This window comes from Neodiprion lecontei, chromosome 1 (genome assembly GCF_021901455.1).
Source record: "Neodiprion lecontei isolate iyNeoLeco1 chromosome 1, iyNeoLeco1.1, whole genome shotgun sequence".
Classification (NCBI taxonomy): Eukaryota; Metazoa; Arthropoda; class Insecta; order Hymenoptera; family Diprionidae; genus Neodiprion; species Neodiprion lecontei.
Window position 1 is genome coordinate 23,869,064 of NC_060260.1, and position 27,853 is coordinate 23,896,916.

Here is a 27,853-nt window from a genome sequence, read left to right on the forward strand (position 1 = left end):
TGTTATCGGTTATCGAAGACCTCAAAAATCGTATAAATCCCCACCATAGTATCTCTCAATTTAAGAACGCGAACCTGAGGTATTGAAATTCTGCCGAATAATAAAGACCCACAAAACTTAAGTGGATTCGATTATGAATCGAAGCATTAACATGCTTGAAAATTACAAACAGCTCGAGCTGCACTCGCGTCTGTATGAAGAAAAGGATATGAATAGGGAAGAGGTTTCCCCTCTGATTGTTCCGATATCCACCACGTAATTACTTGGCTTGTTTGACCTCAAATTAACCCCCAAGATCAAGCTCGCGGTTAAACGGTACCGCTGTAGCTTGATCCACCCTGTATAGTGAGCAGCGCTCCACGTGCTTTAAGAGTGTTCTGGGTAGTATCAAGCCGCGACTACCGAGGTGTAAATATCTCGGGTGGGTGTAGTAAGTTCGGCTGATTATTTAACCGCCGTACAACTCGAGATTAGAAAGCGCGTCGAGGGTGCTTGGCCGTCGGAGACGACGCCGATCTCTCACGTTCGTACTTGCGGCAAGTGGTGGGCAGGCCATCCTCGAGAGCTTGCAGCAGCCGAGAGGCTGCGGTCTGTGTACCGACCGACCTACGCGAAACATATGTGGCGAGGTGCGAATTGGCTGATAATTGAATCTCGCCCCCGGCTGCCAGCTCCCTTGTTTATTTAAGAAATTGAAATTTTCATCCGATCCGCACTCGGGGCTCCACTCAGCTGCCGAGATCTCCGCGCCTAGTGCTTTTCCTTTTTGTTTTTTTATTTTACATTCAGTGGGGGGATAGACGATGAAAGTAGACGTATGATCGGCAAAGGCGGAAAAAACTGAAAGCCTGCGAAGATACCGATGGATTGATTCTCAGGCGCAAGACAAATCGTCGACGTCTGTCTCGGAGAGTTGATATCGCGCCTCACCGAAACCTCGAAACTCCTGACAATCCCCAAAATTTGCTTTATTAGGTTTTCGCAAGCTGGCTCTAATTCCTGCCGCGTTTAGGCAGTTTCCTTTGCCACGGGTGGAGACCAGTGGTCCCCTGCACCCTTTCCCTGGGTCGTTACTATTGCAGACACGACGCATGATGCCGGGTGTTTATTTAGCTTAACACTTGGTAATGCTTCCCACTCGCAGCCCCTCGCTGTTTATACTTTGCTCGGAGTTGGGGCTTCTTACCCTCGAAGCATGTTGCTCGCCGCCTCTCTGGGTCTCTTTGGGTCCGGGGTTCGGGGCACCGACGACCCCAGGCTCCCTCTCCTCCCCCCCGCGGGGTCTTCACCGCATCCACCACCGCACCCGTATACCCGGCGATATTCGCGTTAAAGGTAACAACAAGGCGGCGTGGTTAAAATTAGGTTAGCTTTCCTTCTTCGTTTACTAGGACCTCCCAACCTCCGAGCAAACCACCCTAGCTGTATAGCCTTCCTGACGTACGTTTGTAGAATTATTCACGAGGAGAGGTCGTGCTACAGGATCAACCGATTTCAGGTGAATTTTTATTTTTTTTTTTTTTTTTTTGCACACTCTTGGGCCTGAGTAAAGAGCTTTATAATCCGGTGATTCGTTGAATGGGACTTTTGCTATCAACGAACAAAGTGTTGATAATTTGTCTTCTGGAGAACGTTCTTTTTTCGGAAAATTTCCTTCAAGTAACCTGCTGATTTTTTTCAAGTATCTCATGTCATACAAATATTTGAAACCAAATTTAACACCTTGGACTATTCTACCCGTAAGGTAGAATCTCTGGAACCTAGAATTGCTCACAGCCTTAGCCAGATTTACTTCACGTTTATACCCAGGAAAAAGATATTTTGTTGATTTTGCTAAACAAGGCGAAAGAAATGTTTATTATTACAAGATATTTTTTTTATTTTTATTTCACTTAGAAACGATCAGAGTGACCGAGTCAAATTTTTGCCACATCTGATAGCAATATTATTGTTGAACAAACTGCTGGGATTTCGGAGTATCGACTGAGTAAGCAAATTGTATTTTGCAAGTTTTGTACACTTTTGAATAACGACGTCAGTTCAAACTTTGAGGAGTGACGGAGATTGTAATTGAACTTGTATATCCGCTGAGAAAAGTTTGTAAAATTAATGGAAATAGCGTGAATGAACTTGCTGCTGATTTTCGCTCGCTTTGGGATATGATCCGCTACTGCAGGTGAATCGAATATTTTTTTAATTGTTTCCTCAAGGCTCCGAACTTTTCTTAGCCTATGTATAAACTCAATTACAATCCCCATCACTCCAAGTTTGAAACATATAAATCATATTTTTTTTTTTTTTAAATAATGAATTTTGTCAACAGTTCCAATACCAATTTAAAAAAAAAATATATATTAAAGACTGTCCTTTCATTTAATCATATTTTTTAGTCGAAACAGTGGTGGGAAAATGATGCGTGTAATTTTTGTTCTCATTTCTATTTTTATGAACAATTTAATATTAATTCAGTGTTAAAAAAAATATATACACATGTTTCCAGAATAGACTCAAATATCACGAAGAAAAAATACACATGCCCGACACCTGTTAATTCAAAATTGTTAACAAGTCTTTTAACTAAACGATTGATAAATTGAGAATATCTGCACGGGATCTCATCGCCAATAATTGATCCCTGAAATCGGCAACTCTTATACACCATATCGAACAAGTTTGGCCCGATCTTCATCTTCGGCGTTCTTATTATTCCGAAGCTATGCTCGTATCGGTTGATTCCCCAGGTGGCTGACGGTGGAAGTCGTGAAGATGCGAGGGCAGGAAGGGGGGAAGATTTTTCCTAGATTTCCTACCGGATTGACCCGTCGTCTTCCCGCCTCTTTGCTCTTCCGGTTTCTAGAGGCCAAAGGGCTCGGTATCTTGCAAGGACGAGACGGTCCAGCGGGGCACTCCGAGGGATCTCGATGAAGAGAAATACCTCCCAGGAGATGACGATCGTGCCGAAGGAATCACCGTACCGGCAATGCGCGACCATCGACCATCCGGAAGTCCCGATCGCCCGCGGGATATCCGGGATGTGACTTTACTCCAAAAGACTCCCTGCGTATACGCGACGGGATAAAAAAAGAAAACGCCCCTTTCACTCCCTCGCCATTATTTTCGGTTCCAATTTTTGTTTTCCTCCCTGCTTTTTTCGGTTCTTCATTTCTTATTTTCTATCTTTTCCGGCGAAGCGATACCCGAATTGAGGGTGTGCATTCGTGGAGGGTGTATCACGATGTATGCTGCTCCGTCTCTCGCACGTGGCACGGTGGAAATTTATCACGCCACCACGCAATTTACCTGGAATTCGCACACACGCGCGCACGTGTGTCATGTATGGCCATCAAGTGTAATCTTGATAAATTGCCGCAGATTTGTTCGTCTTAATGTTTGCTCGGAGGGATGAGAAGAGCGGGGGTGTGGCAGCGTTAAAAACGGGAAAGGGAACAGTCAGACAGACTGGTCCAGACTTTTGGAAAAATCCATTCGAGAAATGCGATTGCTGATAATATTCAGTTAACGCGTGTCGAAAATGCATTGACATTTTCGTAAGCGCTGTTTAAACGAAAACGTGAGCTTGTGAGTTATATATTTATCCAATTATTTGAGCAAGAGTGAGAAATATATATTGTTCGAAGAGTTTAAGGAGGGTGGGCAAAAAATGGGGTAAAAGTAAAAAAAACTGTAATAAATTCATTTTACGACCTATTTTCCATCCAGACATGGAGAAAAAAATCATTACAAAAATATTAGAGATTTGACGTCGCACAGGTTATTATTATTATTATTATTTTTTTATTAGTCTTTATTAACGTCCATGGCAGTGTTGGACAACTAAGATTTGTCTGTGGCGAATTAGTGCATCAATCACAAAGACAAAATTTGAAAGTGGAGAAAGCTGAAAATACAACTCTAGAAAACAAAATACAATCAGATGTTTTATAGGATATGAATAATGCATCGTTTTGTCGATTAGCGTAGTTGTTTGTATTATATTTTCTAGTTTGTAGAACAGATGGAATTAAATTCAACAGAAGGATGGGGAATTTGTTTTTTCGTGAGGATATTAACACCACTTAAATATCCCTGCAATATTGTTTACCGGAAGTGAATATTCAAGATAGCTGTACTGAGAAAAATTTCATTTGTTATAGTAACTAAAAAAATTGAGTGAAACAGATATCGTTAAAAAAAGTGTTTGAATATTGTTGGAATTACGAAAAACGAGGTACGCGTAACCATTTTGCGTTATTGTCGATCCTTTTTTTGGTAATTGCAACGCAAAATCAGTTTGTGAGGTTCACTCTACTTTTTTAGTTAAATAAAACTTAACATCAATTTATTGTTGCATAAGCATTAAATTTTCGCAACAGTTACAAGAAAATATAATAACAGTGATCGTAATGAGCAAGAATAGTAACGGATACTAGACTTTTTGGTAACAGCTACAAAACTAATTTTCATTTTGTACCTAGAATTATATTTTTCGATTGTGGTAAAAAATGAAAATAGTTAAATACTGAGCGGTAACCGGAAATAAAAATTTTTCTCGGTGTGAGGCGGGCGATTCATCATCATGCCTCTCTTCAATCGATAATCGCGTACTAAGGTAAATAAAGTGTGAATAAGTGGATAGAATCTTCTCACGCCATTTATTCCTGACGGTTTGTCCTTAGTGTTTGCGGCGAGGGGATGCAGAGCAGAATCGAGTTTATATGCGCAAAATTAAACCGTCCCACACGCGCATTAAACAGATAAAAATAAATCTTCATCTATCTTTGAACGTCGTTATCGTCGATCCGAAACAGCAATCCTTCACGGCACTACCTTGAACAGAACAACACAACATTTTTTCGTATATCAAAAGCGTGCTCCTCGCATTATAAAGCTGGAGGCAGGGCTGCCTCACAATAGAATTCCGAGTGGGTGGATAAGGACCCGGTTTTCCGACTGGTATACTCAAGTGTGGAAAATCTTGAAGTGAACTAATTAAAGTGAGCTATTCATCGAAAGCGTGATTGAATTATACCCGAAAGACTGCAGGTTTACAAATTCGCACCTTTTGATTACGAAATCGACGTTACAAAACGAGTCTTTAATCGTTGTTAACAAATAGCGCAGAACTGATCGAACCGCGTGTCACGAGTTGAGCTTTGAAAAGCATTTGAAAATAGCGAATTTTCAAAATCACCCCTGCCCTTGAGCCGTTGCATTGCCATTTTGAGCTTGACGCGTAAAGCTGCAATGGACGAGGCTGGAAGAGAAGCTTTTGCAGAAAGCAAATCTCTCAGGTTCGTGCAATGAAGAAAGCGAGCGGAGAATCCTCCGAAAAGCCTCGCGAACCTGCAGACACGAAGCAAGGCACAGAGCAGCCTTTTCGCTTCACTTCAACTTTTATTATCTCCGCAACGTACACGTTATACCTGCCCGGACGCGACGCACAAACGCACACAAACTCTCAGGTCCCTGCTTATGCAGGTAAATATACACTGTAGCTTTATACGTATATACGGAAGCCTTAAATCCCTTATACATTGAGGAGAGTCCTTAAAGCTCACTCGACTTCCGTGTATATTTCAAGGACGAGTCGTCTTATGCCACGTGTAATAAACTTTTCCCCAAAGCCTGCGTTACGCATCCTTATGTACAATATACGTATACTTTACTCAATAACCCACCGCACGTGTGTGTGTGTGTGTGTATATATAATCACGTGTGTAAACACGTACACGTGTATATCCACCCCTACGATATAAGGTAAATAGGGCAAGTGTATGCACACCACACAGTGTGTGCCACTCTCTGGTCCTTGGAAATTGAGACGTCGCAAAGACCGTTACGATATTTCGCTTCATTTGTCCCCCGTTAAAAGTTTGAGAAAAAACGACACGCGTTGATAAGCTTGAATTAGTTTGGAAAAACAAAAAAAAAAAAAAAAAATCACCGATCATTGATCGAAGCAGTCGAGAATGGATAGCGTTACTTATTTATTTATTTACTTATAAAGCTCGACCGCCAAAAATTTTCACTTACAATAAAAGTATGTACAAAAAGTAGAAGATATTACGATAGGTGACGCATTCACTTATGAAAAGGAGGGTTGATGAAAAGTTGCAGTCCGTGACTTTAGTAAACGTTTAAACGTCGTCGTAAGGATTGAACAGCTTTATAAATTATACGCAATGTTGTTCCAAAGTCGCCTTAACTATGTTTGTTGTTGCATAATAGATAATATTATTTGTAGAAAAGCTCTCTTGAATTGTAGGACAGTGATTTATGTTGAAACAAGTTGAAAAGTTCTTGGCTATTTGTACCTCTATGTTGTTATAGTTGTGAATAGATTTTAAGGTTCGCAGTTTAGTGGAAGAAGAAATTTCAGAGTAGTTACGTTCATATTGTTATTATTTATTTTTTATCAGTTATAATATTTCAGTTAAAAAAAAAATACTGGTTACAAATGTTGCTTGCACTCGGTTGCAAAACGCGTCGTTGAATTAACGAAAACATCTTCTTTAAACCCATGATTTGCATATAATATGTTTCGCAGGGAAGGCGTTTTGCCAACTTGACCCGGATTTTCTCAGACCTACATTTCGTATCTTGAAACTTTAATCGGTCGCGATTCGCTGGGCGCAGGGCTATAGGAACGTAATAGACACACTCAATTATTAATTCTCATCGTCCAGCCTCGTTTTTAGGATTTCACAAAGTTGGCCGACTTTTTTTGAAAGCTCAATTAGGGAACCTTTCAGGATATTAATCTTCTCGTCAACGCGCTAAGCAGAAAAAAGTAAGGGCTCGGATATTAAAATTACTTTTTACTAAAAAATAATTATTATTCTCCCTGTGCTTTTTTTTTCTCCGTCACTACCGTTACCAACACCACCCTCTTTTTCAGTCCGTCGTGTATAGACGTAAATATACGCGTATATATGTAAATAAACGCACACGTGTATACATATTATATATATATATATATATATATATATATATATATATATATATATATATATATATATATATATACATATATATATATATATATATATATATGTATATACTGTTCGGGGCGTGCCACCCTCCGTGTGTACCGTCGAGACAAATATTGATTCATGTTACGTCAATCTCGGACCGGGACTTGGTTCAGTTGAATACATATGGGGGCTTTCGCCCAATTATCAGCACACCGTTGGACCTCGGCGAGTGGATTTCGCGCCTGTTGTAACACTTCGACACTTTTTCAACCCCTAAATCCCGTGTGATTCGAAGAAAATTAATCACAAGCTTAAGTTCTCCGTTTTAATTTCATAAATCCATCGTCGACGAACGTTGTTCATGTTTTTTTTTTTTTTATTTTTTTTTTTAATGAAAATTGTACGCTGCACAAAATCAGTTGATGCAAAAAAGGAATCTGAAGCAAGGATTACTTCTTTTTTCCATGAAACGATGTCTAGTTGACCCGCATAATTACGCTAATCAGACCAAACGGTCGTACAAACAAACTTTCAATCCTAATTTCAAACATATCTAATATGTTTTGAGTCAGCCCAAGAATCAGTTATACAATAAGTGTTTATACAGTTGGAAAAATACTTGATTTATTACGTAGATAAATTTGTCAGAACAATTAAAGCTTGAGTTAGTTCCTTGTGAAAGTGTCAATTTCGCAATACATTTTCGTACGAAGAACGTGTAACGAGAAACGATTTAGATTACCGATGAAAAAAGCGATCTTTGTTCGGAATCTCACTTGTCCGTGATCGATGCTTAAATTTTTAGCAAAAAGCACAGAGCTTTTGGGGAAAGACATGAGGTGGCTTTTTTCGAATGCCAGGGAATCGACGAGCCCAAACGCTAAGGACCGAAAATCGCACCTCAAACCGCGAGTACAAAATCTGCTCCAGTCGTCGAAAGCTGCGACGCAACGGGGAGTCAACGATAATCAACCAACAATAAATAATTACCATTTTCCCCCCGACAGCACCATTTCTGAGCAACTCCATTTCCCTGGACAAATCTCCGTCGAATCCAGTTGACGCGTAACAATGATTAATCGGGTGAGAGAAATGCCCGACACGTTTTGCTTTGAAATCCATGGGGTGCGGAGAGAGGATGGGAATATCCAGGAGTGGATGACGCCGGGAACACGCGTGTAAAATTAGGTCGAAATCGGTCCGCAGAGGAATTCCCACCTTGCGTCGCGCCGATGTTACCGTTGAATTTACTGGGCGAATCTGTCAGCTGTGGCGCTTCGAGGGTGGATCGCGGAACGAATCAACCCCTTACATCATCGGGGAGGCGACTGTAACACGGAGAGCCTACACGGAGACGGACGCTAATGGGTGTAACAGTTTCTATCGATAAGTTTCCCGCGGGTTATGCGTACAATGCTTTCGCGCAGCCATCTTCGCGTGACACGCACCCTCCACCCTTCTCAGGATTGGTAATTTGCGGATGATCTTCACCCCAGCAGCCCCTCAACGTCGTTCTAATCGCTAATCACGAGTAATTACCAGGTGGATTCAGTTCCCCGTGATTAATTAAAGCTGGTTACGATGCGTCTCACACATTTCCGAGGAGACTTACAACCTGCACGCATACACGCAATTATTACATACGAAAGGTAGGGACAGGGTTGTTTTCTTGGAAATTAAGGTCTACTGATACGTAAGAAATTTTAGTCACGTTCTGACCTCCTCGGAACGATTTATTTATATTGAAAATCTATTCGATAAGATAAATAACAGACTTACAAATTATAAGCAGCTTTTGCATTGTTTGTATGGTTGACTGTTTCGAATCAGGACAACACATGTTTTGCTTTTCTATTGGAATAAGATTTCAATTCGTTTTGTCGCATAAAATCTTCACACAGTGTAGATCTAGACTACTTTTAACACAATTCTGGCTAAGGAAATTAGGTAATCGAGTCGTTCCTCACCCATTTTCTCCATTCCGTGGCATGTTGGAATACACCAAAGAATATGAGAAACGTATTTTTTACGTCCCAAGTGGGCCGTTTGAGGAGTGGAAACTACCCCTAAAGTTACCCTCAAAAAATAAGGGATGCGACCCTTGAGGGTAAAAACGCTGCGCATATTATCATCTTTTGACATTGAACGATGTCCGATTCTCTGAAATTCATTCTTAGGCGTGAATCTTGAGGTGATTTTTACCGCTTAACTGGCCAAATCAGTACATCGATACAATACGTGTCTAATGTTTTATGATGAAATTATCCTCTCAAAATATAACAGCATTTTTACGTCGGATCAATCAGAAACCAGAATTTAAAAATTTCAGGACTTTTAGTTACACTTTATTGAAAATGGGGGATTGAAACCGACCTTCGAACATCTACAAAAACTAATATGTTTTTATTTAGATATATCGAAACGAAGCTGGTCAGACTCGAATTAAAAATCTTGTAATAATCCTCTACTTCGAGAAGAATTTTTAGTTCGGCATAAACTAATCTTCAGACTTTGTTCCAGAAGAAAAAATATATAAATATTGTCCGAATTCGAAACAGTATAATCTACAGTGTAGTGTGACTCTTTAATCGTTAGCGTCACGTCGCTCCGACGAGCCCTTGACAAATGCTTTTGACATCGCGTGACCCTGGGGACGTCAACTTGGACCGGATACGAAATGGAACGAAGCGGAACCTCGCAGTGAATACGAAGCAATGAGAAAAAAAAAAAAAAAAAAAAAAAACGTTTTAAAAACAAGACGAATTTAATAGTGGAGAGACGAAAAAAATTAGACTGCGAAACGTACAGTTGTCAGGTAATTCTTTTGTTTTCACGCTTTATTTTGCCAACACGCAAAGGTTCGTTATTATTTCCGATATGTATATTTATACAACCCTGTGATTCGTGATGCACGCATCTTCTATTCCTACTGCATTCGGCAGCTTTGCTTGATTCTTACAATTCTCATCGTCTGTTATGAATCGTGATTTTTTAGTTGCGAATCTCACGGTTCGATCGGCAAGGGAATCAATAAAATGACGGACGATGAGATTTGCAGGGTTTGGAAAGTGAGACTTGGGTGAATCTAATTGAATTTTGTTTGAGAACAATCTACCTTCATCGTTGAAAGTAAATTGAAAACTGCAAATTCCAAGTCTTGAGCTTAACTGTGTAACTTGGGTGGGAGATATTTTTTAGAAGAATCATTTGTAAACAAATTGAGCTACAATTCGTTCCAATTGATATTGTAAAAACTGACACTGTAATGCACTCGTTCCAAAATAACTAATGATCAGATTCTTTCGATTGAAATTTGTTGTTTAATAATTTTTTTTTTTTTCTAAATTCAGAACTTAGAGTTCCGCTGAATGCAGCTTAATCGTCTTCAGTTACAGCTCTATTTTTTCTCAAAAAATACGCCTGACAGAAACCTTTCAGAGGTCTCAAAATCTGTCTCAGCTGGCTTTGGTGAATTGAGAAAATTCAGATTCCTTGTGTATTTTGCACGATCCGGCTTTGCCCGTGGGATATTAAGGTCGAAGAAAATGCTTAATGCATATCCAATTTTATCCCGGTTTCGCGTCAGATATAATCATTTTGCAGTTTGTCAAAGCTGGTTAAAGTTTTATAAATACGTTGTGCCAAGTCAAGTGAGGGTGGCTACCATAAGCTGAAAAAAGTAACTACATACATATATGCACCTTTGCATATGGCTATGAAAGCCGTTTTGGTAAAAAAAAAGAAGTTATTTCACAAAGCAGAAAAAATAGGTTTCTTACATCTTGATCAAAAAATTCGATACATATTTTTACATTTATTCTTGAGAACTTCGAAACTGTGACCCAGTTTTTTTCAATTGCCTCAGGCATACTCTGACATTCTTACAAGAAAACTATAAAGGTTAAAGAAACTCGAAAGTTCGGATGTCTTGAAGCAGCCCACTTGACGTGGAATGCCTCATATGTAACACTACATCGGTGAATAATAAAATGAAAAATCAATCTAGAGACTTTTCCGGTGAGGTGGGTCGAAAAATAAACCGCGCACTCTCTTATCCGGATTAGATGAAAATTGAGAAAAAAGAAACAAGAAAAAAAAAAAGAAAATTAACGGAGAGGTGGATAAAAGATAATGATGATAATAAAATAAGATTAAAATAAGAAAAAAATATGATGTGGAAAAACGTCGGACAATTAACATAATTACTCTTTCATCCCCCTGGTCGTACAAATGAGCGGAGGTGGTACAAAGGCGGGCGGAAAGTAGGGAGGAATGAAAAATAAAAATACATACGTTATTTATGCTACGCCATAATACGCGGAAATTTTTAGCTGCGATGCGATTCGTTGCAGTAAACACGAGCGAATTATTCTACCTAGTTTTATACGGTATATTCGCAATACATGTAATTACATGTACCGGGAGGAATTAGTATCTAATCACGGAACGAAGTGAAACAAAAGCAGGAACATCGAAAAAATCGGTTATTATAATAACAATAAGAGTAATAACAACGCAGAACAAACGGTGAAATACCGCGATGCGTAACTTTTCGATCTAAATCTCTTTTGTCCCAGAAAATTTCTGGGACAACTTGACCGAGTCCCTTCCCCCCCTCGACCCCCGCCCCCGACGACCCAAAATATCATTATTTCACTTGTATTTGCGAAGTTCGTACGAATAGATGGGATCCATACTTGCCTAGGATACAAGAAGAGAGGATATAGGCCGGTGTATACGAACTTTACCGGTCTCTCGGAAATCCTATTATCACCATCCGTGCGGCGAGGCCGGTGAAATTCGCGTTTCGACGAATTGCCAATTCCAACTCCGGGATGCTGCACCAGTCGGACACAGTTAACGTAAACAATTAGGCGCTACCCGTCAGTATTCAGTCTCATGAAACACGATTAAAACCCCCTTTGCGATCAACCAGACCACATTCGGGTATAAATACACAGGGATACGTGTATTCCGGAGTACAACGCGGCTCAGTACGGAAAATAAACTTATCCGCGCATCCCTAACAACCAAACATTTCGTGTTCGTATACTATTCCCGAACGGTGAATGTATCCCGGTATTACGTAGCTATTTATTGAATCGAACGGCAGAGCTTGTAAACACTGGCGAATTCACGGGAGTTGCTGTTGTGCTTTTCGAAAACGGGCCGTTCGGAGATGATGTGGAATTCACTTCCAACGGTCGAGCTTGCGAGAGTCTACGATTAACGACGCTAGGTTTCGTCTGGTGGCGAGGAACGTTAAGATGACGTGTCTTCGACGTGGTGGGGGAACAATGTCGGATAACGTTAGCTGTGTCCCTTGTACACATCGATCTGTTCGTCAGATCGGTGAAGTTGTGATTAGAAGTGACGTCGATGCGGGACGAAACACTCGATCAGTGAATGTCAAGGTGTAAACATTCGTGAATTTGTAAATTTTGTTGGGGAAGGATTACTTATTGCAGCTAGAGTTTGATTCGGTAAGTCAAAATTGTTGTGATTTTTTATTGAAATAGTGTTATAATCAAATTCGAGTTGATGTCTATCAGCGATATTTCAAACATTATTTCGAGACTTGTGGTTTTTCGCGTTGGTAGATAATTCACGAAACGGTGTGTGGTTCGAATATTCTCAAGTACCGCACATTGTGTTTATTCAACACGGAACGGAAGATACAAGTGACAATCGATCGCCGGAAGGAATACGAGCATTTTAACCTAATTTCACTAAATTAACCGCATGAAATTTCATGCTTTGAGTAAAGCGTCAACTTTACAGCGAACGCTTTGAAGTCATTGATTTGTTTTGTTTAAAAAAATGAACTCAACACGCGTAACTCGTCAAAATAAGTTCAAATATTTTATCCTCTAGAAATTTATCGGCTTGTTGTAATAAACGGGAGAATTGACTCTTGAAAATATATGTATGTGTATACATTGTAACGTTTGGCGAACGTCACGAAATAAATACGGATTCGTGAGGTTAATTAGCAAATCAATCAAAGGCGGTAATTAAATGTTGAGGAAATACTTTAATGGCAAGTAAGTGTTTTTAGTTTAACGTCCGAAACAAGACTGTTTTTACAATAAAATCGGTTGACGCGGCAACCTTATTCATTCGATGACATATGAAGTCTTACATGTCTTTTATCTGTTATGACTGTAACTAGATCAGTTGAAAGGGAGGTAAGACAAGTGATTTCACACTTTGTAACAATATATATGTGCCTAGCATATCTCTCGAGAAACAATTTTCAATGGAAACTTGTAATCTGCGCGTAAACTTGTATAGTATACTAGCAATTGCCTTCTTGAGTAATCAAAACAGCGGAAGTAAACTGACACCTTCCACCTTGCCTTTACGAACGTTGTTTTGGTGTATTATATTATACTTATATAGGTAGTTCTGTGAAAATGTCACTTGATGACACTTTCCGACATCGTGATTTACGATTTGACTACAATTTTGGGTAGATGTTTTTCAAAGTTTTGTTTTCAAATTTTCCAGCGTTATATACAGTTTATTTAATTTTTTTTTTTTTTTTTTTTTCTACGAACGACAGTTCAGTTAGTTTAACAAATTAAAAGTCATTGTAAAATTAGCACAAGTTGAACGATTAGTTTTTGCAATGATAAATAATGCAGATTTTGATAAATGTCTTGTCACTTATCGTTCAACAAATAATATTATACGAAGTGTTTCTGATGTTGGAAACAGATATTTCTGTGTACACTGAAATCGTGATATTTTGTCGGATTTCTTCGGACTGCGTATAAGGGACGGACGTCCTATACTTACAGGCAGAGAATGTCCCGCATGCGCAAGGACCATAACAAGATTTAATACAACCTAAAATCCTAACAAATCCTCTCGCTTCCGACTGGATGATGTTGTGGGAGTCGGTTTCGGTACGTCAGTCGCTGAGAGCAATATAGCCAACAATAAACTTCCAGGACGCTTTCAATGGTAGACTTTCGCGAAGCCGTCGGGACGCTCGTGGGACTCAAGATGCTTTTTGCGCCGACCCACACAACGACCTCCTTCCCGCACAAAACATGCAATTTCGTGTAACAACTTCGCTGTTTTCCGTTACCTTTGGGTCAAAATCCCACCCGAGGCTGTATATCCTCTCTTTTTTCCATTCCGCCGTTCCGAATTGAAGCTTGGCATAATGCGACGCCGATGACGCCGTAAACCAAATTTCGCGAAAGAGTTTCACTTGCATTGATGCAACGAATCCTGAGCTGAAATATTGAAAAAATTACCTTTTCACTTAATAGAAACGCTCGTTAGAAATTAGGACACAAATTTTTACGTCCAACATTCCCTGAGTCAAGTCCAAACCCCGGAGAAGGCTTTCTCGAGGGACTCCGAAGTCTAGGAAAATCATTCACACACTGAGAAAAAATTTCATTTGTTACGGTAACTAGAAAAATTCAGTAAAACATGTATCGTTAAAAAAAACTGTTCGTATATTGTTGGAATTACGAAAAACGAGGTACGCGTAACCATTTTGCGCGATTGTCGATCCTTTTTTGGTAATTGCAACGCAAAATCAGTTTGTTCGGTTTACTCTAATTTTTTAGTTAAGTAAGGATTTAACATCAATTTATTGTTGCACCAGCATTAAATTTTCGCAACAGTTACAAGAAAATATAATAACAGTGATCGTAATGAGAAAGAATAGTAACGGATACGGGACTTTCCGGTAACAGCTAGAAAACTAATTTTCATTTTCTACCTAGAACTATATTTTTCGATTGTGGTAAAAAGTGAAAATAGTTGAGGACTGAGCTGTAACCGGAACTAAAAATTTCTCTCAGTATACTCCAAATCATGGAAGCCACGGTGACATTTGTTTTGTGATCGTATAAATCATGATCTTAAGTTTGTTGGAATCGTTTCAGCTGACATAAAATGACGATGACATCATTACAAGTTTTGAATCGTTTCAGATTCACGGAGCCATATCGCGAGGGTGTTTCACACTCCTGAGCTCATTTTTCTGAAACGAGATACCAAGCGTGACGTTCGTACGTGTAAAGTTTATTTACAACCTGTGACAATTTGCCACGGCAGGCTTTTGTACAGCTCTCGCCTCGGAGCCATGGATCTTTGTTTTATTAATTGTAGTCTAGCCCGACTCGGTTTACGCTGCTTTTCGCGGTCTTTGTAGATTTTAATGATTCCCCGTGGTTCCATTATGATTTTTCTACAGCACACTTTACTAGCCGGGTAGGTGGTACGAGGCGCTTTGTCGTTTCGCAAACAATGGCGCAAGCTCCAGGCTAGCGAATTATAAGAAAATTTTTTACAATAGATCGAGCTGCGGCAAGCTCCGAAGCATTGTATGCACGTGTATATTTAATTTCACCGGGGTGAACCGTTATACACGATCGACTCACCGGTAAATAAAATTTTGACGAAGGGATATTCCTTCCTGTCACGTTTCTTCTTCGATGTCGTAAAGAAAGCCGATCGAGCAGTCGCGACGGGTACGTCGAGTGCTCGAATGTATCACAAATACTCGTCACACGCAGGTATACATATAGTTGCCGGTATCACCTGGCGCGTGCCATTTGATCATATTTCTTCTCATGTACGTAAACACGTAGCTTTCCTCACCCGCTTGCATGAAAATTCACACGCGCCGAGTACGCTTGGCGTGTGTATATAATCGAGAATTCATGGATCGGTGACGGGTCTCATGTCACTGTTCATCGTTTCGAGTGAGAGGTCGAAGCGTGAGTTGATGAACCGGAACGCGGCCATGACGTTCTCTTAAAAATAGCTTCTCCCTATCGCCTGTCGAATCGCTACACGCGATGATAAAATCACTACGCAGGCTACTTTTTCTCCAACTTTATACCTATCCCCTATCGATCTTGTATCCTATTTCTGAGTGTATTGGAAGTAAAGGACGCCCGTTAGTCCTGCGGCGCATGCTCGGTATGAAGTTGAATTCATATCTGTAACCTGCATGCTAGCATCCCGTTGCGGCTTCGCTTGCATCGAAATTCGATCTAATAAAATGAAAACTCTGTTCGGATGAAACAAGCTTGAAATTCTTACGGTTAAGAACACTTGAATGAAAATTAATCATACCTAACTTGGCCTAACATAACCTAACCTAACCTCTAACTGCAAGAGTTTATACAGCGTTCGCGTAAATGTATGATTCCGTTCCGACTTGGCTGACAAATATCGTTGTATCTCTAAAACTGTTGATTTGTTTATAACGAAATATAGCCTAAAATATGGCCAGACATTGTAACTATTCACAGAAAAAAGGATCAAAATCGGTTCAGTAGTTTCGGAGTTACAAGCAAACATACGGACCATACAGACAGAGAGATGATGAGAAAAGGAGATAAAGAAGATCCGCTAGTAGCAATCCTTGGCGATTTTCTGAGCTATGTGGTTTTTTATGGTCGAAAAAGCGGGTAATCCGATTTTGAGAAAGAAAAAGAGAGAGAGAGAGAGAGAGAGAGAGAGAGAGAGAGAGAGAGAGAGAGAGAGAGAGAAACGTTTTTTCTCCAATCGCATCTCCTTATCGGATTTTTCGGAAATTGTGAAACCACAATTCAGCGATCTCAAAAACCGAGGTATAATACGGATGTTCAACGTCCTGCACGTTAATCGTGCTTGGCGAATTTGCCTGACTCACCCAACCGACTCCACCCTGCAACCCCGTATGTTTTCTCAGACGGCCGGGCAGCTAGAGAATTTACATTATATACGCGGTGAGTTATGACTAATTATTTCCGCTAATGAGAAACAGACAGAGAAACAGATGCCGGTTGCTAAAATCCTTTCCTCAGTTCCACCAGCCGACTCGACGTACTTCGCTTCGAATTAAACTTCGCCTTCTTGTTCGTTACGATGTATGCTATAAACAGTCTACCATCCGAACAGTCTTTCTAAAACCTGGGATCGACGGAACACGACTTTATAACACACATCAAAACCAGATTCAATCGAGAAGTTTTAATGAGCTCAATTTATTGACTTGATGTCTCGTCTGAATCAAATGCAACCCCAATGCGAATACTGTCCTAGTCAATTAACCGTAGGCTATTCAAGAGCGATGTGAAATGGAAGCTGTGTTTCCTTTTTGAGCTTTCCCTGTGACGAACTTTTTTTAAGTCTTGTGCGTTGAACGGTTCTTCGACACAATTGCATCGTGCGACGAGAATCGAAACCCAATAATGGACAAGGTGACGAATCGGAAACATGGATAGAAAACGAAGTTTTCGTTCTCCTTTTCCATCCTATTGCTTCGACGTGAAGGATAAAACGATCGCAAATTACAAAATTATATACAAACTGTTGGAAATCATCATTCCCAATACAATCAATTCATGTCCTGACAAATATAACAAGGTTGAAATCTTATATGAAATATGAATTATCGTCGACTTTGAAATGGCCAACCAAACCTTTTCGAAGATTCCAAAGTTCGAGTCTCGTCAAGCCGGTTTTAAACGTTACAAAGCTTTTATATGTAAAACCAAGTCAACCAAGTAACTATAAATACCATCGTAATTTTCATGTTACATGAAACGTTCTAAGAACTCCAATTTTCAAACTCATCGCCGAGTTCAAAATAGCATTCTAGTATCCGATAAGCGAAGAGCACCAAGGTGAGCCGATTCTGCAATAAAGTCACTCGAGAAGTCTTTTATTATTGTGAATTCACTTCTCTGACAGACAGCAGCATATTTTACATGCATTGTTTCTTGTTGTTGCAGTGAGGGAAGTAACATTGTCTGAGCTTCGAGACGCAGTTGCGAGGTTACAGGAAAAAGTGAAGCTTGTCTGCCGGACGAGAGGGTCACCACCCCCAAGGGTGCACTGGCTCAAAGACGGTATGCCTCTTCACCCCAGACAAGGTCTCAGAATTCAGCACAAGCGGTGAGTTGTGCCTTTTTCATTTCCTTTTCTTTTCGTCACAAGAAATTTATAAAAAACAAAAACCATTTAACCAACGCCTCAAGATCTCCCTCTACAACATTTTCCTACCGAATTCACGCTTTCTTTGGATATCGTCGTTTCTCGTTCTTCTTTACAATATCACCGAAAGCTTACTTTCTGCTCATTGTCAGAAATATACTGAGCTTAAAATTATTACTTTCAAGCATTTTACCTAGGCACTGAAAAGTATTCCAATCGTTGCAGACCTTGCATCGTTCTTTCACTTTTTCGTTTTAGGTTGATACCTAAAGATCTGTTCTTTTATTTCGTTATCCTTGCATGGGAACCATGTCAATTTTTGACTACGTATTATCAGCCTATTTTCAGAATATTTAGGAAACAGTTAAAGTCACTGCGAATTGATTTTAGACTACCTGCAGTAGACTTGACGTATTACCTAAATTGGACTTTCGACCACCTTTAAGACAAAATTTTGTACTTTTTCTTAGAAGCTAGATGATTGCTGAATTCAATTGAAGTACTTATAGTCAAACGAAGAGATTACGACACAGTAATGTGAGCAAGTATTCCAATCTAAATTGCAATATATTATATTCGTATACTTAAAAAAAGTATTGAAAAATGTCCCAGATAAAATGAACACATTCAAAATCGATTGCTTCGAAGAAATCATGTCGCAAAATGTCCGGATGAGGAATACGATCGTTCTTTTACCTGCCATGTTAACGGCGTCTTGTTTTTGAATACCCAACTGAACATTCCATCGGTGTAAAAATGATGACAACGATTATACGTGTACTCGCCGAAAAAGGCGATGTGTGACAGCAGAAGCCTCGGGAATCTTGGCCAAAATTATCCGAACCAGCAAGGCAAATAGTAACGGTAACGGCGTAGTTATTAGTAACGCCGACTACTAAGCGCATTACTGCATTCGCGGGTGTAATGGCACCAATGACTAAGCACTTGGCAAGGTTCGTCGGATCGTAAAATTAAAGATACACTTATACCGTGGCGCAGGGTTGGGTCGGCCCCATCACTGGCAAAAGCGTCACGCGTCGCACGTGAACGGCATCAAAGGCAAAATATAACACACCAGCTTACGCAATTGTTCGTAATCCGCTTACATTTTCGCTCTGTCTTTCTTTCGAAGCGTCGAATACAAAAATTGAAATATACTTCGGAAACATCTCAAGCACAATTAATACAAAATTCTGTCTTGTCTCATGAAATGAACGTTTCCAATCGATGATAAAAATTTTATTTGACTTAGATGAAGGAGATTAAAATGGGCAGGTGTTAATTGAGAAAAAGTAACCAATTTTCTTGATATAATTAGGTTCAATCTGATACTGAGTAAAAAAAAACTCGGTTATTATACATGTGGCAATGAATTACCTTTCACGAATTCTTATCTTATCTCCATTTAACTAAATGATTTAGAAAGAATTTTGTGTTTCGTTTTTTTATTACCATACTGTAAGAAAAAAAAAAAAAAAAAACGAAGATTCATCAACGATCAACGAGTATAACAGGTTATATTTTGTCCATATGCGGAGCTTGGAAAGGTCAAACCTATGAAAAATAAGCAGCTAGAAAAATTGCGTACGTGCGCAAAACGCGGATAGATCGAGTTACGGAAGTCGGTCATTTTCAATATTATTCCAACGTAGCTTTTGGGCTTGGTTCACCGGTCAGTCGCTTTCGAAGTAGTTCCAGAGCCAAAAAAATACAACTTCCACCCCTACAGTGACTTCTTCACTTCAGAGCCCTCGCCGTTATTCTTTACCTCTCTTTTCGGGTATACAATGAAATGCGATGGATTCACAAGATTACCGCCCGTCTTTCGTACCGCGGTACGATGCTCGTACGAAACCTGAAAACGTACTAAATTAGCTACCAAGTGTAGCAGCCCAACTTCGTACGTGACATAAAAATCAATTCGCGGTTTTGGCAATGCGAGTAAAAAATTCACTCGTACCAATGGTCGTAATGAGTATGTAAGAAAGGATGTGTGAGTATTGAAGGGCAAGTAATCGTCTCGACCCGTCGTTGCCTTGGATCGTAGGCCATAATATACGCAGCAAGAAGCAATATCCCATCTAAATGCCGAATGTTTTGATCAAAGCAAAGAAGATGATATCTGGGTTCACGTTATCTCAGAAAAGCACTATTCTCGTACACCTCAGCTTGGCAATTTCTGCTGCGCTTAATGACTACTGGAAACCAACTCACTGGAGATGAAAATCTTGATTCCAACCGAAGCACCTCGACCAAAGTTTCGTTCAAGAAGGGAACCCAAAAGCCGTCTGACTCGGGGCTGAACCCGATGAGGAAACGACGCGCTGTATTTTGTGTGCCGATAGCATTTCGAGCCAAGAAGTTGTTTTCGATAATGTTTCAAGCGTCGCGCTACAAAAGCTGTTAAATATACAAGAGAAGAGTGCGTTGAACTGTAATCCATAGATGCGGTGAATCGAGTTTCAGTACATAACAGCGGACATTCATGCATGAATAATAAAAGCTGCGAAGAAGACCAGGTTAGGCGTATATTGTCAGGAAAGCTAAATAAACAGTTTTTAGAACATGTGGACCGACCTATTTTCGCAGTATAGGAGAGAACCGGGTAGATCCAAGATAGGAATAAGGAGTCTGAGATTCAGAGTGTAACCGTGTCCCAATCTTGCAGTCACTTTGACCGAGGAAAACACCTTTGATGTTGGCAAAATCGAGTTTTCTGTGGAGCACCAAGAGCGTAGCAGACAACGTTCATGGCACTGGTGCCGAGGGCGTCGCAGAATGCCGTAAGCATCGCATTGAGGCTCTCCTCGCTTTGAACGTAATCATTCTGGTACGTGCATGCAGTGAAATTAGTTTAAGGGGGTTACAGATTACACTCACGTGTGCAGAGATGTCGCCTTGATTCCGGTAAGAAATCCCCCCCCCGACAAAGTCACGCGCGTAGAACGATTGCGTCAGTTATAACAGTTTCCAAAGTCCAAGAGGACACGATGGCTAGTCCTACGGAAAAAGCTCGAACAGCGTAGTGAAAATCTGTTTCCTAGAGGCAAAGCAATTCCACGATTTTCACCTAGCCGCCTGAAGACAGCCAAGAATGACCGTAAAATGCTTTCTCTGCAACGATATCAGTCATCCGGAAAAACTATTCTTCAAGGAAACTCCAGAAAGGAATAAAAAAACAAGTAAGCCAATCGTTCAAAATCTGCTGCACGGTTGTGAGTCTGCTCGAGTGACTCGGAAATTAGGCGATCCGGCGATCAAACGGATCAAAGAACTGCAGTGATGTATGTCTTTTTTTTTTGTTGTTGTTTTGTTTTTTGTTTTTAACTTTCTGAAACTTACACACCAAAGACGGAAACGCCGAGCGAGCCAGAGTCGATTACACGGTCTAGTTACGTTCAGTTCCATTCCGGGGTGATTTTTAGCAAAAGGGCAATCGCCCGGCGAACCGGAATCGAAGGTTGGATAACCCAGAATTGCCTCCATTAATTGAACTCCGAAAGGGTACAGGGTTTCTTTTTCTTCGAGCCAGGTCATAAAAGCCGGCGGCTGAGCCAGCTCCTGCAGGACTAATGCCTCGCGGACCAAACCGAGAGGTTTCGGGGCTACCGCGTCGAGATAAGATCCGTTTTACATGTCGGATTCCCGCCTACATCTCCGATTCGAGGAGAATTGGGGAAAGAATATGTGCCCGCTTAGAGAGGCGAAGATCGAGGGACGGATAACGGCGGAGACTTAATTTTCCTCTGGAAGTGAGATTCGCCTTCCTGGTGACGTTTCCACCCAAGTTTTACTAAACACGTGTCAATGCCACGCTCCGGGATCGCAAGTTGATGCGAAGAAACGCCTACGGAATAAAATTTCAAACTCTAAAGTTGACTGTTATCTTCCACCAGTTGCGCAACTGATGAGGATCGTTAAATTTCATAACGGAAATTCTTTACTCCATGCTCTCGTGAACACTCGCGGAAACTTTTCCATCCGTTGCCTCACCCCGTTACTACAACGCTGCAATAACTCCTGCACTATATACCCGGTTTTAGTGCTCCTACAACGTAACTGCCGCTACTGCTATGATACTTCTCCTGCAACTCACCTTCGACGATATTCAACATGGCACGTGCCTCCTTAAAGCCTTTAGAACTGCTGAAACTATTTCTCGTTATTTGTACGAAGGGAATAAACCGCGTCTTTCGTTGTAATTTATCGCTGTTCCATCCTCGTTCTCATTCTGCAATAGCAAACATGTCTTCGAACCTTGACACAGTGCTGCTTGAAGTTGAAAATATTGTCTGATCAAACAAGCGCTCACGTACTACTTTAAAAGATAATACGCCTTTAAATTGCGTAGCTGTCAGACTTTGTAAGAGTGAAAGCAAATTGTTCGATCAATTTCAATTAATTGTTAAGAATATCTTGCTCAGGGGCGGGGTTCAAGTTTCGAATTTGAAAAGTTCCGAAAGCACCTAATTCGCTATTATTCGGTGGAGAAACTTGAAGTAAAGAAATCGAACTTTCAGAAAACATTAAAGTTTTCCAAGGGTCAGAAACCCGATGGCTCAAAGTTCCGGAAAGTGAAGTTTCGATAGAGCGAAATACCAAAAACAATGTTTCCAAAAATTAATATATGCTCATACAGGCTAATTTACTTAACGAGTGAATGTATAAAATCAGAAAAACCGAAAATCAAAATCACCAAGATTACGGACGTAAAAATATCGAAAACTCACACAAAGAAAGATCAAAGTGATGAAATTTTACGAAAACAGAAATTGACATAGCTGAAAATCTCCGATCATTTGAAATTTTGATGTTTCAGATCTTCCAATTTTCTCACTTTCGCACTTTCGGAACTTCAACTTGTCGGAGTTACGCCCTTTCAGAATTTTGCCCTTTTGAAACTTTGCACATTCGGAACTTTGAGCGTCGTGGTTCGGACCATTCGAAACTTTGATGTTTCGCCAAAGTTTTATTTCTTTACTCAAAGTTTCACCATCAAAAACTTCGAATTTTGTGCGCTTTCGAAAGTTTGCAAATTCGGAGTTTCAACCCCGGCCGTTTTCTCAGTTGCGAAATCTCTGCGAATCGTTTCTTCACCTCTCCAGTTAGTCAAAACACGTTTATTGACGAAGCTTTTGTACGAACTCATGCTCGATGTCTCGGAAAAATCAAACTTGCGGAACTTACGCATCGCAGTACAACTTAAACATCGTCCCTTTAAAAAATGTCGATCTCTACGTAATTTCGTTTAGGTTATGTTCCGGTTTCAATCTCGCATCCATTTCTCTCACTCACTCGCTAACCTGTATTCAAGAGAATTTTGCAAACATATCATTTCAAAGATCTGTTTTTGTCCTGCCCCGCATAATAAAACGCTGCAAAAGCTCCTCGAAGCGCTTCGAGAGACTGATAAAGACCGATAACCGTGGCGCCATGGATCAAATTCTGCACGAAACCCGAACCACGCGGTATTCACGCGTGACAAATATGGTGTTCAATTATTTATCCGGCACTATCTGCAATGCATGGATCACGCTACGCGCCCCGAGGTTCACGCACGGTCGTAATAAAGCGTCCGTCATTCATGACACGAATAAATTCCAGACGAATGACAAAGTTGTCAGTGATAATGGACGCGAGTAACCGACTCGACGTAGAAACGCAGCCCGATGACGCAGGCGGAACCGCGTATGCCTGCAATTCGACAAACGACGTATTAAGTCATTCTAACGATTCACGCGTTTCTGCTGAAAATCTGTCATCCGTGTGCTAACGATTTTCAGCTCTACCTGCGGTAGAAATAAAATACCCTCCCGATGGGCTTTCCGCCGGCATATTAGCCGGCGATATTCGTTATTGACGAGCTTCTGCACGATTGAAATAACTCGAATAACTGGACGCGGATGGTCCGCATGGATGCCGGGATATGTTAACTACGGCCGTAAATCGTTAATCGTCAAACCTCGCACCTCTTTGTATGTGTGCATGGTAATCGGTATAACACGTGCTAAAATTCACCTCTTCACGTTGTATTTCTTGGATCGAACACTCGCACGGACAACTTTACGGATCACGTATGGAAAAAGAAAATACTGCAGCAGTCATTGCATTTCAAGGAATTCTTAATGTTCGGTTAAAAGTTTCTTACAACTTTCTACGCACATTATAGAGATAAATAGGGGAAACAAAAGTAAAGACTGTGATTTTTTATTTGAAATTTCTACTGTGGCATGACTTCCAGTTTCATATCCAATCTGCTGGTCTGAATTTTTGGAGGCACTCCTCCCTGGTCTTATAGATCGTAATTTCAACATTAAACGTTCAACAGTTTCGAAGAATTTGAGAAATTTTCTTCGTACACCCGTGTATTTTTATGTAAACAGCACGGAAACCGTGATTTCTCATGTTCATGTATTAAATTCAGTGTATTATTGGCGAATAAGTAACCGTAATCAGTCAAAATTCATTTTTGAGAATATCAAAAAAATCCTGCCGCTTTCAAAAATTCGTAAAAAAAAAACAGATGCACTGTTTATTCAAGAACTTTTTTTTTACAAATTAATGGCAACACCGCGTTCCGATCACCGGATGGTCACACTCACGAATCACAGTTAGTTTCAAGATTATCAAAAAATCTTTATTTGCGGATTCTCGAATTTTGATCTGCAGTTATGTGTTAGTTTGAATAAAGTTTAGCGCCTTCTTTAATTAAGAGAATTTTCATCAACCCCTAACCCAAAAATTTTTATTTTTTTTTTCTTCGTAATTCAAGATCTTGCGTGATTGAGTCCACTATTCAAGTTTAACCGATCGAGATCGTAATCATAACATGATAGCAACTTAACTCGTTCCCTTCGGCACGAACATTAAACACTTGACTGATTTTATTCCAAGTAATTTATTTTTTAACATTCCCTGTAATGGATTGAAGTATTTTGGACTCAGCCAAGGGTGGGCAATGCCGGCTGAATCCTCCCAGTGGACTATAAATATGGAGTATAAGCGTAATGAGAGGGTATAAAAAATGTGAGTATTTCGTGCGAGTTAAATCCCCTGCGGACTTACGAAATGTCTTCTTCACATTAAGATGATTAATTTCAGCAACTGGTATAATTGACCAAAGGCATCCTCGTGCCACGGGGAAAAATTTTACGTCAAATTGTTACTTCTGACAAATATTTCCGACCAATTATCAACCTAACCGTGGTAATTTCTCAGATGAATATCTTATATACGCGCACATTGTATACATATGAGGCATTCCATGCGGTTTTCACGTAGCATCAAGTTGTCATCGTTTTTCTAATTTTGGAAAATAAAATGCAAACGCCTGTATTTTTTTTTTTTTTTTTATTGTTTCTCGATGTCAGTCACCGTTGCGAAGCTAGTAACCGTTAAACTTGAAATTTTTAGACACTTTTAACGATCGATAAGAAATACAGAAAATTCTACGCAAAATTACAAAAATTACGACACCATGCGGAAAGTGGTATGTTCCTTAATTTGAAAGTTATGAATTATTCACTACCGTAACGACTGTATTTATTGTTGTATAGAATAATTTCGGCACACTGTGACAAATTTATGTAAAAAAAAAAAAACTACATTGAGATGTGGGAATATTTGCAAGAATTTCAGAACCGTGACAAAAAGTAGTAGTCTTATTTTTCAAAACTTGTAATTTTGCCTACAATGTTTTGTAATTGTTTTTTTACATTCTTCAGAATATCCTGAAAGTTCAATGACAATAAATTGATTTGATTACGGTATTAAATAATTCACAACTTCAAAGTCAATAAACGTGCCACTTTTCGTAATATCTTAGAATCTAGGTACGCAATTTAGCATGGAATTTTCTGTAATTATTGTCACAGGTTTCCAAAGAGTGGTCAAAATATCAAACCTCGAACTACGCTGAATAATATCGAGAGACAAAAATATACCGTCAGAGCTATTCAAGACTTATCACGTGCTGAAATTACAACAAAAATTGGAAATGGTGATTTTCCTAAGCCGGGAATACCCCAAATATTATACCACGAAGTAACGAAATAACGTCAAACGCGACGCATAAACACCAAGATTTAATTCCACGCTATCGCAACTTTCCTGAAGTACGATGACCGGAAACTGGTTATTCCGTAGAAAAAAAAAACAAGAAATAAAAATGAAAAAAAAAATAAAAAAACCAATAAGAAAGAACCGCCCTCGTCGCGCGGACGTCCACACGGTGGTGTCACGGGACAATAAATTCCGACGAGCGATCGCCGTCGACGTGGGCTGGGTATAATCCATCTTTGTAGTTGTGTATCAGGTGCATGTGATCCACGGGTGTTTGGGAGGTTGGACGTTGCGCCGGGTCGATCAGCTGCTCGGGTATTCCGTAGACGATCTTCACTTATCTTGCGAACGTATTTTCAGCCATTACACGAAGAAGCTGAGAAGAAGGACCTGCTGGAGGGCGAGTTTTCCACGCGAAGTATTCCAGCCTGGCAACTAACTCCTGCAGAGGGTGTCTGATCGCCATTAACGGGGAAGTTTTATCGCCCCTTGTTCGCCGGAGTATGATTTTTATCGGCGTCGACAGTCATAACAGTCCGCGATAAAGATTATAATTGCGGTGTTATCGCTTGTCTCTTCCGTGTCATCCTCTCCAAGGATTCTCTCTCCCGGTGTACATAAACTTTCTGCATTACTGTACTATCGGCGCGATACGACCAGGACAAAAGTGGATAGGCATTCTTTTCCTTCTGGGGTAAAACCGAAGTAGAAACGAGTGGTTCCCTGAATCGCCCGAAAAGCCGTAGTGGAGTTGATCGAAACAAAACGACGGTTTCGTTTCTGCGTTCGAAAATATCGACGATTAATCAGCGGACTGTTTGGGATGCGAATTTAATTGACAGCGGAGGCGACGTCGTATTGGTCACTAAATTCGTCGTTCAGTTTGGTTCCTGTTCTGTTCCTGTTTCTCGCCACGCTAATTTCTGCTTGCCTTCGTGCCTAAACCAACAACCGTCACTGTGTACCGGAAAATACCCGCTGAGGAAGGTGGCGCCACCCGATTACCACCCTCGAAGGCTCAACGCGTGGTAGTCAAAACAAATCGCCACTGTAGCATTGCTTCGCACAATATTTGTTCGCAAACATCGACCATTGATGTCCCTCGCCTCGACGAAACCAGCTGCGAATGGATGGAACGTTCGGCAAACACCGTTATCATTTCTCGAGTGCGAACCACTTCCCGTTTAATAACGTTTTTCTTACACGACGTATATTTTTTCGAATGCTCATCACTGTTCCCACGAAATAACGATATTTACCAATTGTTCGGTTTCTCGATTATTATCAAGGCCTACGTTTCACCTGACGCGAATGCAATTCCGAATACAAATACTGCAAATAGTAACGTTTTTTGGTATCATACACCGAGAGAAATTCTTAGTTCCGGTTACCGTTCTGTCCTTAACTATTTTCATTTTTTACCATAATCGAAAAATATAGTTCTAGGTACAAAATGAAAATTAGTTTAAAAAAAAAATTTAATGCTTGTGCAACAATAAATTGATGTTAAAGCCTTGTTTAGCTAAAAACGTACAGTAAACCTCACAAACTGATTTACGTTGCAATTACCAAAAAAGGATCGACAATAGCGCAAAATGATTACGTGTACCTCGTTTTTCGTAATTCCAACAATATTCGATCAGTTTTTTTTAAGGATACCTGTTTTACTAAATTTTTCTAGTTGCTATAACAAATGAAATTTTTATCAGTGTAAGTCACAGATAGAGCAACTAAAATCGCGTTTTACGTTTTGTCACGTTACGTTACGTTTCGCTTTACTCATTTACATGAAACTTAGTTCAGAAAAAAAGCAACAGTCAATGAGACTCAAATGATGTCCAGAAGATAAAAGTCAGGTCGCT

General features: G+C 40.1%; 1 protein-coding gene across 2 annotated transcripts in view; it reads left to right on the plus strand.

The window, feature by feature from the left end:
* LOC107221220 (protein vein) overlaps nucleotides 1-27,853 on the plus strand; it is a 266,850-nt gene that overhangs the window by 116,967 nt on the left and 122,030 nt on the right. For both annotated transcript variants that reach the window (XM_046735604.1, XM_046735596.1), the window contains exon 2: nucleotides 17,729-17,891. In XM_046735604.1, the coding sequence (XP_046591560.1) occupies nucleotides 17,729-17,891 (163 nt within the window). The remainder of the gene's footprint in view (nucleotides 1-17,728; nucleotides 17,892-27,853) is intronic.